This window comes from Penicilliopsis zonata (genome assembly GCF_001890105.1).
Source record: "Penicilliopsis zonata CBS 506.65 unplaced genomic scaffold ASPZOscaffold_10, whole genome shotgun sequence".
NCBI classification, from domain to species: domain Eukaryota; kingdom Fungi; phylum Ascomycota; class Eurotiomycetes; order Eurotiales; family Aspergillaceae; genus Penicilliopsis; species Penicilliopsis zonata.
Genome location: NW_019208919.1, coordinates 1 through 14,021, shown reverse-complemented (window position 1 = coordinate 14,021; position 14,021 = coordinate 1). Strand labels below are relative to the sequence as shown.

At 41.2% G+C, this 14,021-nt stretch overlaps 5 protein-coding genes across 5 annotated transcripts in view; 2 read left to right on the top strand and 3 right to left on the bottom strand.

Annotated features, from left to right (window-relative positions):
* ASPZODRAFT_471017 (hypothetical protein) overlaps nt 1-1,175 on the top strand; it is a 2,556-nt gene extending 1,381 nt beyond the window's left edge. The window contains exons 8-11 of the mRNA XM_022728388.1: nt 7-129; nt 181-303; nt 529-651; nt 715-1,175. Of these exons, the coding sequence (XP_022580057.1) occupies nt 7-129; nt 181-303; nt 529-651; nt 715-999 (654 nt within the window). The 3' untranslated portion in view covers nt 1,000-1,175. The remainder of the gene's footprint in view (nt 1-6; nt 130-180; nt 304-528; nt 652-714) is intronic.
* An 892-nt stretch (nt 1,176-2,067) lies between these two features.
* Nucleotides 2,068-2,704, bottom strand: ASPZODRAFT_133371 (hypothetical protein). Its single transcript, XM_022723260.1, has one exon. It carries the CDS (start codon nt 2,658-2,660, stop codon nt 2,271-2,273), a length of 390 nt encoding a protein of 129 aa, XP_022580056.1. The 5' UTR covers nt 2,661-2,704; the 3' UTR covers nt 2,068-2,270.
* A 270-nt stretch (nt 2,705-2,974) lies between these two features.
* ASPZODRAFT_133370 (hypothetical protein) lies at nt 2,975-4,828 on the top strand. Its single transcript, XM_022723259.1, has one exon. The coding sequence runs from the start codon at nt 3,104-3,106 to the stop codon at nt 4,370-4,372; it is 1,269 nt and encodes a 422-aa protein (XP_022580055.1). The 5' UTR covers nt 2,975-3,103; the 3' UTR covers nt 4,373-4,828.
* ASPZODRAFT_152605 (hypothetical protein) lies at nt 4,489-5,704 on the bottom strand (the record flags this gene model as incomplete). The annotated part of the gene is made up of 4 exons (XM_022725865.1): nt 4,489-4,644; nt 4,718-5,179; nt 5,252-5,538; nt 5,602-5,704. The coding sequence occupies 4 exons, from the start codon at nt 5,702-5,704 to the stop codon at nt 4,489-4,491; spliced, it is 1,008 nt and encodes a 335-aa protein (XP_022580054.1).
* Nucleotides 5,705-5,871: 167 nt separating this feature from the next.
* ASPZODRAFT_16995 (hypothetical protein) lies at nt 5,872-8,409 on the bottom strand (the record flags this gene model as incomplete). Its single annotated transcript, XM_022726915.1, has 4 exons — nt 5,872-7,129; nt 7,189-7,976; nt 8,096-8,205; nt 8,271-8,409. The coding sequence occupies 4 exons, from the start codon at nt 8,407-8,409 to the stop codon at nt 5,872-5,874; spliced, it is 2,295 nt and encodes a 764-aa protein (XP_022580053.1).
* Between the last annotated feature and the right edge of the window lie 5,612 nt (nt 8,410-14,021).

Below are 14,021 nucleotides of genomic sequence, written 5' to 3'. Positions count from 1 at the left end.
CTTTAGTGTGCTATTGGTGCAAGTTGTGTTGCAGGGACGTGTACTTGCCCTGACTCCGAGACCAATTGCAACGGCACTTGCACCAATACTGCAACTGACCCTGATAATTGCGGAGGATGTGGTGATGTGGTTTGTTGAAATGCAAGTAACCTATCCAATGTATATACTAACAGTTCTCAGTGTCCCATCGGGGCGAGCTGTGTTGCAGGGACATGTACTTGCCCTGGCTCCGAGATCAATTGCAACGGGACTTGCACCAATACCGCGACTGACCCCAGCAACTGTGGAGCATGCGGCACTGTGGTTTGTTTAAAATCAGTCTCCCAGCTGACTTCATCTTCTAATAATCCTTAGTGTCCCAGCACCGCGAGCTGTGTTGCAGGGACGTGTACTTGCCCTGGCTCTGAGATTATTTGCAACGGGACTTGCACCAATACCGCGACTGATCCCAACAACTGTGGAGCATGCGGCACTGTGGTTTGTTGAATATCAGTCTCCCAGCCAGATATATGTACTAATAGTTCTCAGTGTCCCAGCACTGCAACCTGCGCTTCAGGGACATGTACTTGTCCCGACTCCGAGACTATTTGCAGCGGAACTTGCATCAACCTTGCGAATGACCCCGACAACTGTGGAACCTGCGGTAACATTGTATGTTCTCCCCTCATTCATGATGAGAATGTAAAATAAGGCTGACACGCAGTGACCCCCTAGTGCTCATCAGGAGTCTGCGACAATGGGGTGTGCAGCTCGACCTGCACCAACATCGGGAAATGCACTGCCCACTTCCAGAGCGGACCTTGCGGACCGACCAACACATGTTTCTGTTACCTTACAGCTGAGGGTCCCGGATTCTGCGGTGCGGCGATCCCAGAGTCGACGTGCGACTCGTTGACCAAGTGTAATGCTGGCAGTCAGGATTGTCCCCTTGGTCAGATCTGCTTGAAGCAGACATGCTGCCCGGGCAATGTGTGTGTGTCGGGGACCACTGCGTGCTAGGGGAGTGAATCAATTCGGACGATGCAATTTGTATCCAGGTAGTGAGGCTTTGGAGAGAGACGTACTGTCTGCAAAAAGTGTTGGGATGAAGAAAATTGAATGGGGAGGAATCCTGGAGTTTACTTGCGTCTGCCTTACGGGCAAAATAGTAAGCAATGAAATGGTTTTAGGACTCTAGACGGACGTTTAATGGAAGCTGTGCATTTCTGACGAGACTCTTGAGAAGAGCGAGGAGGTGAAAGTTATTCCCGAGTGGACAGTGAGCAAGATACAGAAAGGCTCAAGACTCAAGACTCAAGACTCAAGACTCAAGACTCAAGAGAATAGAGAGTCATGTGCAGTGGTTGCCTAATCACTTTTCGCGAAAGGGACCTAGAAACGATAAGATGCTAGAAGCTTCATGTGTAGAGTAGAAACTACAACTAAGAAAGTCTAGGTTACTTTACATTTAGATTAATATTAACCTGCTAAGGGGTTCTACAAGATTGCCGTATTAATTAGGTATATGAAAAGTGAGACCTGTTGAATAGCTATTTTCTGGCAGGACTTGAAGATGAGGCAAATAAATGCTAACTATGCAAGATTACTTACTCCGATATATCACATCATGGCAGGCAATGCCGATATGTAGTAGAAGATTTCCGTACTATTAGCATTAGCAGCAATCAATCCTTAACTGTGGCGGCAGGGTAACACGGCGCGCCAATGTCATCGATATGGCTGAAATCTTGGGCCAGGAACCCTCAACTGCAAAGAATCCAGTCGCACTTGGGCTCACCTGGAGCATCCCATACCCCATCTCCCGTCCTGGTCGTACTCGGTACTCCGTAAAGGCCTGGACAGGGTTCTGCGGCGGGTCCATTTGTGGAGACGAGCACGAGCGACTTGCGGAGCGAGATTCGGAGTACGGGGTAAGTACTCCTTATTCCAATTTCCAAGAGTCCGAATCGAGTAGACAGCCATGGTTTTCCGAGCACTGAGATAGTTGGTTATGCATGCCAGGGATGATTGTATCCATCCGGCGAAATATTAGTCAGTCGTTTGGAGCGAGACGTATCCCAGCGACATGCTCCGTACATCGCCCAAACCTCGAACGAAGTCCCTTCAAAAGGTATGATCTGCGGAGATTCGGTAGTCATGTACGGAGTAGTCGTTAGTTACTAGTTAGTTATAGTTAATTAGTTAGTTAGTGTGCGTCAATATTATTGATAAGCAGTACTACATATGTAGTAGGTCTCGGTCTCCCACGAAAACTCAACCAGCTGAGCTTACTAGATGCCCATTAGCGGCCCACAAACGCAAAGGTAGCGATAGCCACGTCGTATAATTCGCCGTCTCCCCCAGGAACTTCCGCGGCGCAGCAGGCCGAACATACACCGGACTAGAGGATGGCATCCATCCCCTGCATCAAACACGGGGCAAACACAGGCCATTTGCAGGGCTTGGAGGGTCTTTGATTGTTGCCTTGGACCGAGTCCGTCTAGTTTTTGCGCTGGTTGCGTACTCCACGCGCTGAGAGGGAGGTTTTGTGTGAGAGGGAAACTCCGGTGGGAGAGACTCGTAGAATAAAAAAGCAGGGGCATGCACGTGCCTTTGGTGCCTGGATGCCTGACTCCTCGTGATGCAGTTCGTGACCAGTGACTTGAAACTCGCTCACGCATTCCATCCAATATACTAATTCTTGTCTCGTGTGGAAACCCCCACACCAGCCCTATTGAATAACAATCACATTTCAGAGAGCCCAGGTCCGGGCAGGTACGAGTCAGAGCGCCCCCTTCTCAAGACTTTGCGTGTCGTACTGCCTCCAGTCAGTTATATCAGATGGGGCCGGATTCCCCGCCGAAACGAAGCTATCGAGATGGCTGAAACCTTCCTCGGATGAAGCTAACCGATAACCTTTTGGGTAATAATAATAATAATAATAATAATACGTCTGTCTTTCCTCTCTTTCCTTCCTTCTTGCAACTTCTAATGGCATGGAATCGTCTGTGTTTGGTTGCTTCCTGGCCGCTGACTCTGCTATATACAGTGTCTCAAGGAATGTGACGACGACAAGAGAAACGACAACAACAGAAGACGACAGGCCTCGTCCCTCACCGACAAGATGGATGTTGTAGGCATAACATTCGGTGCTGCTGTGCATATGATGCAGCCTCCCATGGAAATGCAATTGCTCTACCGCCGTGCGATGGCTAGACGCGAGCCCAATTTCCCCTCGCTAGTGCACCGCAAAGACCGTGTCTACTTCAAGCAAGGCATCACGACGTTTTACCCGCTGCCCTGTGACCTGCTGGAGATTCATCGTCGCATTCTGCGCTGCATGTTGTACATCAATGTCTTCGGCGGGCCTATCTGTGCGCCCATCTCAGCCCATAGGTCGCCAAAACGCGTGCTGGAGATCAGTCTGGCTGCCGGTTTCTGGTCGTCGCAGTGTCGCGACTGGCTAAATTCTCACAATGTCTCCTTTCATGGGCTAGATCTGCTACCTCAGACACCGGAATGGAGCCAACTCGGGATGAACTGGCATGTGACTCGACATAACCTGCAGAAATCGCCCACCCTACCATTTGAGGACGCATCTTTTGACTTTGTCTTCATCCGAGATCTGGGGTTGTATGCCCCCACTGCAATCGCAGCATCGCTTGCTAATATGACCACCCGCTCAATTCCTTCAACCTCTGCCTCCTTTTCTTCGTCATCTTCGTTATCTTCGATTGCCAGTTCGACAACATCATCTCCCGTACTGACAGAAGCGATGCGAGTGCTATGCCTAGGGGGCATTTTGGAAGTTTGGGATTCTGACTGGGTTTTTCGATCACTGCTACCACCCATGCCAGAGGAAAGATCGGGAGACGCAGAAAGGGGCAAAAAATATACACAGAGCCGAAAAAAAGAGCTACAAATCGCCGGGCAGACGGCAACATATGCGTCCATGCCGACAGCGCGGTTCACCAACCCGGGGAACCGGTTTATCAAAGAATACAACAGCTGGGCGCAGAAGGCGTTCGAGAAACAAGGCGTCACCACCCAGCCGTCGACGCAGATCCAGGCTTTCTTCTTTCGCGACAAAGAAGAGGCGGACCGGCAGTTTGTGCGCGTTGGGACTCGTCGTATGGCGATCCCGCTAGGCGAGCTGCCATGGGAGAACGGCAGGGGGTTAACAGCGAAGCAGTGGGCAATCCGCCACTCGGCACTGTTGACGGTCGTCCAGATGATCGAAGCCATGGAGCCTCTGCTGATGGAAGCGAGCGGAATGAACGAAGATGAGTTCGGCAGCTGGGCAGGCGCAATGTCGGGTGACCTCCTGCAGAACCGCGTGTGGAAGACGGCCGAGTGTCTCGAGATGAGTGCATGGTGGGGAGAAAAAAGATGAGTTCACGAAATTTTGCATTGAGACACGACGATCATGAATGTACATATATTACGATTCCCTGGATCTTCAAAAGAAACAATCGACGATTATGACGGCGATAAAAACAACCATCCATTTTACCCCAGAGTCCGCTGGAATTCCACCACGGCCAGATGATTCACACTCCCAACCTTGAGCCGCGAGAAATCCTCCTCGACACCAGTCTCAATGTCCGGGAACGGACCCATAGGAGTGATCGCTTTGGGGTTGATATCAAAATGGCTTTTGGTATACTTTTTTTTTAAGGTCACAGTCAGTCAGGGCAGTGAATCGACAGCAGGAATCCGGAAATGGAAGAAACTTTACATTCTCCTTGATGTGTTTGAAATTTGTCGTCTCCTTGAAGGACTTGACGTTCCAATACAAATGCTTCAACCAATTGTTCAAGACGGGGTAATCATGCCGGATCGTGCCCAGGTTACACTTGAAATGCTGGACGTACACCGTATCGAAACGGATGAGCGTCGCGTACAGGCGTACGTCGAGCTCCGTCAGCGTCTTGCCCAGCACGAACGGGCCCCCCTTTGCGTACACGATCTCCTCGAGCTTGTTCAGCGCACCAAACACCTTCACCACGTTGGCATCGTATTCCTCCTGGCTATTCGCAAATCCGGCTTTGTACACCCCCGCGTTCACATGAGCCTGCATCCACTCGGATATGTCGTCAATCTCCCCTCTCAGTGCAGATGGGTACAGATCCAACTCCGCCAGATCAGGCGATATCGAGTCAAACGCCGAGGGGAGCCAACGGAGCATCTCTGCACTTTCCTATCACCGAGTCAGCAATCAAAATATTTTACCTGCAAGGAAAGAGAAGAAGAAGAAGAAAAAGAAGAATACATTATTGACCGCCTTGTTCGTCTTCGTGTCCCAAAGCAAGGGAACAGAATACCTCCCCTTATACTCCCGGTCCGCGCGGAAATACACCTCATGCAAGTACGAGCTGCCGAACAGCTTGTCGACCGTTGCAAGGTCGTACTCGGTATTATCCGGTGGGAACCGCCAACCAGGCCATCCCTTACTATCACCCTTGGGATACGGATACACGACCGACACGTCGATGAGATCCGTCAATCCCTTGAGATGGAGGACAAGATTCACCCGGTGAGCAAAGGGGCAGAATAGACCTTTTCCAAATCCACCGTTAGTTAGTTGCAATTTTGATATCCATGTTGCTGTTTTTTTTTTACCAATGTATAGATGGTATCGGCTTTTTTCAGGAGGAAACTCGCTGTCTGGACTGATGACGCCGTGCCATCCGTCGGCAGTCCCAGATTTGTGGATTTCAGACATGGCGATGGTTTGTTGAGAAGAGTTTGAGAAGACTTTACTTGCCTAAGTGCATAAATAATAATATATCGAGTAGTTAGGTAGCTACGTAATTGCATCTTATAGGACTCATGATGCCCCGCATCTTTGTCAGCGCGGAATGCAGCGGAATTCATTCAACAATATGTATCCTACAAGCTCATACTTGGAGGAAAGTCTTCATGTTTGCTCCCCCATGTACTCTCTCGCTCTCCCAGGATGATTTCCAGTATTCCTCCCTCCAGAAAGAAGTCGTGGCCGATCCAATTTTTCGTCCACTTGGCTCCGTCTCGCCGCACGCTCTGAATGAAGATATTCCGGTAGCTCGCATCGAAGTTGACGTTGCGTATCGTTGCAAGCTTCCCCGTAATACCATTGCGGATGCTCACCTCCTTGAAGAAGGGTGGGTTGATCAGGTAAACGTCCTGTCCGTGAATGGGCCAGAGGCCTATCATGCTCAACACAAGAAAAGAGCCCATGGCCCCGCTGTCATCGTTTCCGGGAATGCCAGACACAGATGTGTTGAACTGCGAAGGGATGTATGAGTGAGCGCGTCGAGCTGACAACGCAGGACGGCCTGCGTAGTGGTACTGGTATACGGGCAGAAAGGCCTGTTCGTCTCCCATATAGAGCAGCCCAGATTCGTGCAAAAAGTCAAGCCGAGACACAAATTCTTTGGAACCGCCAAGGGTTTTGATGAGAGCAGCCATATCCTGGGGTACGTAAAAGGTATACATCCAGGCACTCCCCTCATATGTCTCGTGGCCGGTGTCTGTCAGGTAGCAGCCGGTGAAATCCAATAAGGGACTGCACAGGATGGGGTCTTGGTACGCCCATGCCCCGTTAGCAAGACGAGGCTGAAGGAAGCCGGTAAAATTGGTTTTGACATTGCCGATGCTCGAGGTCTGGTTGCTATTGTAAAGATTCTGCCAATTTGAGGCCCGCTGTCGATATTTCTTATGATCACTGTCATGCCCCAGCGCCTTTGCTAAGATTGCAATGCAGAAATCGTTGTACGCATACTCGACCGTCCGGGAAACGCTACGAGTCTTGAGACCCGTTCCCAACGTGTCGTTGTTGTTTTTGGGAATGTACCCCAAGGTCTTCCAACTGTTCAACCCTCCACGCCCTTCAACATCCCAGTTCGCCGGCTCTACCTCGGCATCCTTCACGACGGCTTCGAATGCTGTATCCCAGTCAATATCGGGGATTCTCTTTAGGTACGCCTCGGTCATGAGCACATCCGCATTTGATCCTCCTTGCGTGTATCCTTTGCATAGCGACATCCGACAATCTGGGAGGTAGTCTTCATTGCGGTAGATATCTACCAGGCTACGTATCATTCTCGATTGCGACAAAGGGTCCACCAGTGTCAATAGCGGATGGGCAGCCCGGTAAGAGTCCCAAATGCTATATATATTCCCTATCAGCCACAGTTAACTTCTTTCCTTTCCACTAAGCCCACCTACCAATAGAAGCTGTCATAGTACGGTTCGTCGCTGTCCCAGAGTGGGTTTTCGCCCGTATAGTCCTGTGGACTGATCATTGCTCGATACAGACCGCTCCAGAAGCTCTTCAGCAAGCCATCCGAAGCCCCTGCTGTATTGACTGAGACGACACCCAGCTTTGCCCTCCACGCCATTTCTGCGGCCCCAACCGTCTCCTTGAGATCGAACCCGGGCTGTTCCTCCTCCCCATAGTGACAGGCCTTCTGAATGCTTATGAAACTGATTCCCACACGGGCGGTGATGACAGTCCTGGAATCAGTTGCTGGCTTTTTGAACCTCACAAATACACCACCACTACCTTCTCCCGCCACAGAAATGTTTGATTTAATGGTCGATGCATTCTCTTTCTGCCAGGCACCGGTTCCATGAATTTCAGCTCCCTGGAAGTCGGCACAGAAATACAAATTATAATGCCCAATTCCAAAACTCGGACTAAAAGTCCCGTTACCGGTCATTCGGCCTGTAGAAGAGTCTACAGCCGCGAACCCCTTGGATCTGGAAATGGGAAGATCAATCAGGTCCACCAGTATCAGGGGGTTGGTAGAGTTTGCAAACTCAAATCGATACAGCGCCGTGTGATTTGTGACAGTCATCTCTGCTCTGATCCCGTTGTCTAGCTCAATGCCAAAATATCCGGGACGAGCTGTAGCGTTTGTCCAGTTAGAGGCCCGCTTAGAGGATTCCCAGGCGCATTTGGTGAGCTCAGGGCAGTCCTGGGGGAAGAGAGGGAAGTTTCCCAGCGAGGCAGCCTAAAGATGCCCATCGTCGTCATCAATAGATGGCTCAACAGGACAACTGGAATGGAAACAATAGAAAGCTGGATAGGGGTAGATAAGGAGGGGAATGTGATGGAGAAATCTTGACGTACTCCTCCCGTGCCAGAGTCGTGCACGTGCGAGAAACCCGTGACTTTGCTCGAGTCGCTCGCAAAACCGCCCTGGTTGTCCCTGGTTGTGTCTGCGACTGCCTTTGCCATGCCTAGAGAAGTTATTCGGTCAGTAATTTGAGCACTCTATCTACCTCCATCTTCTAGCAAAGCTAACCAAATGGCAAGGTTGCTCCAGGAAAGACATGGCCTCCGTTGGCGGTTCCAATGAGCGGATCAACATAGTCCAGCACGTCCAAGCCTACAACCAAAGACACAACGAGAGTGCATATATGAACCAGACGAGATACAATCATTTCTAGTGGGTATCAGAAGCTATGAGAAAATGGTACGAGGGAAATGATATGGAGGTCAAAGATGTTCAACCCCTTGATGGCTAAGAATGTGTTGCAGAAAAGGATGACCTTGAGGCTGCCAATCAGGATGATTCGCGTATATTTACACCGTCACCTGACTAGCTAAGCTTAATGTAGTTAGCATTACACTCTGATTTTTTATTTACTAGGCATATCTGGCCTGACCGACGTCAGATAGGCCTGAGTATGTGAATCATATAGGAATATGATACTATTGGCCCTGAATATATATAGGATTTATTAAAGTTATGAGCCTAATTGACTCTTAATTATTATTATATTTATCTATAAGCTTTAAAGACCTGCTGAAGACATGGAACCGCCATATTAATGATACCGCTGAGCTGAAATGATATTTGTAAACCTACGCTGCGTATATAGACTACTAATATACTGCTAATAAGCTGAAGATAATAAGCATTCTAGATAGGATATTAGACAACATAAAGATATTAGTCCTACTAAAGAATAGTATAGACTAGTATCTTTAGTATAAAGCCCTGCAAATCGTCGTAGATTTATATAATATCTAGGATTATGTTAATCTAGATGATAATATAAAACTGGAGCCGCTAATAGCTCTAGATATTATAGACTATAATAAAGAGGCATGATTATCTAGGGACCTAGAGGGACACTAACTGATTATATATATTAAAGCCAATAAAGAGTATTACTATAAGTAAAAGGAATATAAATGATTAAAGATGGGGATCTCCTATATCTTAAGCTATATATTTTGGTCTATATAAACTAATCTCCTAATTATTATGGCTAATGATGACACTGTAAAGGGGATGATTAAGTAGTTATAAATATGTCTAGCACCAATAGAGACGCACCATAAAGCTAAGCTAATAAATTAATGAAGAAATATTAATAATAAATGTATATTAAAGACTAATCTAAATGAATAGTTAAATAGCTGGGAATCTATATACTATAACTATAAAGGTGTAAGGATTAGAGCTGTTATAGATAAGGTGCAGCTAATACTATAGTTCTTAAGCTATATTAATTAACTTTATAAAGGCTATATATTAAATATAGAGTTAGAGCTTTAACGCGAAGACCTGCAGGTGACAACTATTAATAAACTATTAGTAGATTTTTAATAATATCTCATGATGCAATTAAGTAAGCATACTAACTCTATAGATATGGCATTTATAATATATAAAGGACATGACAAAAATGGACAGAAGGAAGCCAAAAAGGAGGCTAATAAGGATTAGATTTAAGGTCTTTATAAACTAAAGAAAAGGGATAAATGTATATGTGGCGAACGACATCTATTTAATATATACCTATATATTAATAAGTATATCTGGAAGCCAGGATGGAAACTGGATGATACTATTATAAAGAGATTTAAATAGGTAGAGGAGAGAATCCTTATATTAAAAAGTACTATAGATAAGGCCCGCAAGAAGGCAAATAAGCTCTATATAAAGAGAGGAGAGACACGCGATGCCAATGCCACCTATTAGATATATAATATTTATAGTATATATATTAAACCTAATAAGGATAAGTATATGACCAAGAGCTCCATGATGAGCTAAGCCATTAATATGGATGATATATATACCTGATAAGAAGTAGGTAAACTATTTAATATAAATAGTATTATAGGATATATGTTAAGTAACAGCTATATCCTAGATTTAGGCGCAAGCATACATGTCTATAATAACTAATCTAGATTCACCATATATATGCTAGTTGATGGCATGTTATAGACCAGTGTGATATTTGAAAGCTAATGGTCTCTAGAAAATCTCTGTCCTATTGCTACTATGGGTTAGAGGGAAGGTATCTATATATCTCCCCTTAGCTCATTAAAAGCTAAGCAACCTGATGATAATAGAACTCTATAGAATTAATTAATCCCTAGTATAGAGTGAAAACTTTATATAACCACTTTACTAGGGTTAGGAGATCTTATATTATTAGTGAGTAGACACCTTAGCATTTTACTAAGATAATCTTACTTATAGCTATATAGGAGTTTATAATATTACTTACTTATAATATTATATCCTCCCCTACCTAATTAGAACTTTATCTATGAAGTCCTAATCCTCCCTCTAGGGCCTTATTAAGATGAATTAGTTATTAATAGGTGACTTATAGATCCTATTTAATAAGGGCCTATAGTTAGTGAATAAAGACTTATTCTTTAATTATTTTATTAATTACCCACTAACTAATAGGGGGTCACCTAGTCCTAGGTGAGGGTATAAGGTATATTTATAATTACTATTACTAGGTGACCTAGTAACCTCTTTATTTATAATAAAGAGTATATCTTTTTATTTATTTAGTAGTAATTCTTCTTTTACTCCCTCTCTTACTATTATTACTTCTTATAACTATCCTCTACTAATAGCTTCTAATAGTAAATTTGGGGACTTTAAGTCCCTTATCTAGTACTCTTATTATAAGTTTAATTATTTTTATTATTTATTAAAGGCTAAGTATCTAGTGCCTCCTAGGACTTCTTTACTACCTATTAAGGAGTCTCCCCCTTAGCCTCTATTAGGCTCTTATTATTTAAAGTAGGTTACTAGTCATAGTGGTCTAGCGCCCATCACTTATTATAAGTTTATTAATCTAAAGAGTAAGATATAGCTAATAGTAATAAAAATTAAACTTCTCTTAAAGGCGTATATAACCTCCTTTAATAATTATAAGCTTATTTATTTATTTCTTATTATTTATATATATTAGGACTTCTTTTAGGGTGGCTAGGTGTTAGTCTTAAGCTATATATTAAAGCTCTTTATTATTATTATTTTTAAGTAGGGGCCTATAGCGGCTGACCTTTATTTAAAGTATACTTATAGTAATAGTCCCTAGACTACCTATATTACACCTCCTATTAAGGAGATTAATAAAGATAAGTATAAGGTTTACTATATTAAGGTATATATAAATTATTTCTTTTATAATAAGGGTATTAATTATAACTTATATTTATTTCTTCCTAGGTCTTTCCCTTACTAGTTGCTAATATGTCGTAGGTGTTAACTATAATAATAATAAAGAGTAGAGGAAGAAGAATAAGTATAAAAAGTAGTAAAAAAGAAAAGAGGTTAAGAAGAAGAGGACTCTATTACTTATTACTTCTACTACTTCTATTATTTCTACTACTTCTACTATTAATTCTATATTAACTACTATATTTTCTACTATTCTTTTAGTCTTATTAAACTTATTATCTACTACTAGTATTAGCGCTACTTTAGTTAGCTTATAATTAAGTACTTTTACTATTCTAGCTATAATAAAGGCTTAAGTAACTCCTTATTAAACTATTTTAGGTTCTGCTCCCCTAAAGGTGTCGCTCTAGTATTTAACTATTTCTTATAAGGAGATAGTATATTATTTTAGGGAGTTTCTAGTTCTTTACTTTAACTTTATAGGTTAAAAAGTTAAGGAGACTATAGATACTTATTAAGAGAGTCTAATTAATAGTTCTCTTTAACTTATTAATTATAATAATACCCCCCCTATTATTTTATTCCTCTTATTAAATACTAATATTAATAATTTGCTAAAGATTTATTAGGCTATTATTAATATATATTAGTAAGTGGCTATCTTTAAGGTTTATAAGGGTATATTAATTGCTACTACTGCCGCTGTAAAGAAAGAGGAGAAGAAGAATCTATAGAGAGAGTATCTTCTATATATAAAAAAGTATTATTATAAGAAATAATTAGTATTTATATCCTAAAGTATTATTATTAGCTCTTTATAGCTAGTCTCTTTTTTTTTAATAAACTCTATAATAAATTTCTTCTTAGTGTCTTTTAGTGCTCTTTAAGGGGTGATCTCTTTACCCCTTATTTATATAATTAGATATAGGCTTTTCTCTTTTTTATTTTTTACCTTTTTACCTTATCTTATAATTATTTAGATAACTACTATAAATAGTCTATTAAAGTTAATACTATTCTAGGCGTTAATGTTCTATAGTCTAAGATTAGTCTTTTAGTTGTCCCTATTATTATAGTTATCTTTAAATATATTATTATTAAATATTATTTTCTTAGATGCCTCCTATTTAGAGGTGCTTTCTAAGGAGATTAATATTATCCTTTATTAATCCCTTTATTATTAAATTACTATCTTTATTAGGGGGTTTTATTTCTTTTATTATACCTTTTATTAAGCCTTTTTAATTATGTGCTCTATAATAGTATTATTATTAATATCTTTATTAATCTCTCTCTTCCTTATTTTTAAGTATTCTTTTAAATATTTTATTATCTATTGTCTCTCTGCTGCTATCTACTCTTTTTTTATAATTATTAATAACTCTTTATAGAAGGGTAGTAGTAGTTCTTATTCCTCTAGGATTTTTCTTACTTTAACTAAGTACTAAAGTATAATACCTTATTAGTATAGTATCTATTATATTATCACTAATATCTATAGCTAGCTTAGTTTATTTACCTTAGTGGTAATTAATTATTAACTATTAATTAGGTTTTGCAGCACTCATCTGCCAGGTTCTTTAAGGGTATATATATTTAGGGGGTGTATTTTTAGTATCTTATATAGACTAAACCACTTACTCTTTAGCTTCTTTAGTAATTTATTTTTAATTAATACCTAATCGCCTTTTTTAAAGCCTATTTTTATTATTAGGCTATTATATATTATTTTTATCTTTATTATATAGTTTAATAGTAGTTTATTTACTAATAATTAGATATAGTTAACCTACTAAAGCTGTCTCTCTGCCTCTATAAGGTTACCATTTACTAGTCCCTTATTATTATCACCTAGGATATAAGGGTTAATACTATATAGGAGGTAGAAGGGGCTTTTTCTTATTACTATATAAATCTATATATATATAGTAAAGAGGGCCTATAGGAGGTATTTATCCTAGATCTTTATTAATTTCTCTATAATATACTTTATGAGTATTTAACCTAGGAGACTATTAAGGTTCTTAACCTTACTATTTATCTATAGGTGATATAGTATTATTATCTAGTATCTTATTTATAGGATCTTTAGATAGTATTAAACTACTACTATAAGTAAGTTAAGTCTATTATTTAATAAGAGCTTATAAGGGGCGCCATAATTTATAAAGACTTTATTATATAGGAATTTAGTGATTACCTCTACTATACCTTTTAAGACTATATAGGCCACTAGCTAATCTATTATATACTTAATTATTATAATAATCTATTAATTACTATTAGGAGTTAGTGGTAGGGGCCTAATTAGGTTAATAACTTATCTCTTAAATAGTAGGGCTATTATTAGTAGGTTAAGATATTTATATTAGAGGTCCTCTTATAAGCCTTATAATACCTAATATATAAGATAGTCTTAAATATATTATTTAATATTAGCCTATATTATTAGCTACTATCCTTAAGGCTATATAATGCCTATAAGTCCTAGGTATTTAAGATGTCTAAATTTATTATATATTTACTTAATAAAGTCTATATAAAAAGAAACTAAGAGATATAGTACTTTATAGTTATTATAAATATACTTTAGCTTATTATTATTCT

Excerpts from the sequence above, each read along its gene's own strand:
- ASPZODRAFT_133371 (XM_022723260.1), bottom strand. The coding sequence starts at position 2,660 with ATGCGTGAGCGAGTTTCAAGTCACTGGTCACGAACTGCATCACGAGGA.
- ASPZODRAFT_133370 (XM_022723259.1), top strand. The coding sequence starts at position 3,104 with ATGGATGTTGTAGGCATAACATTCGGTGCTGCTGTGCATATGATGCAG.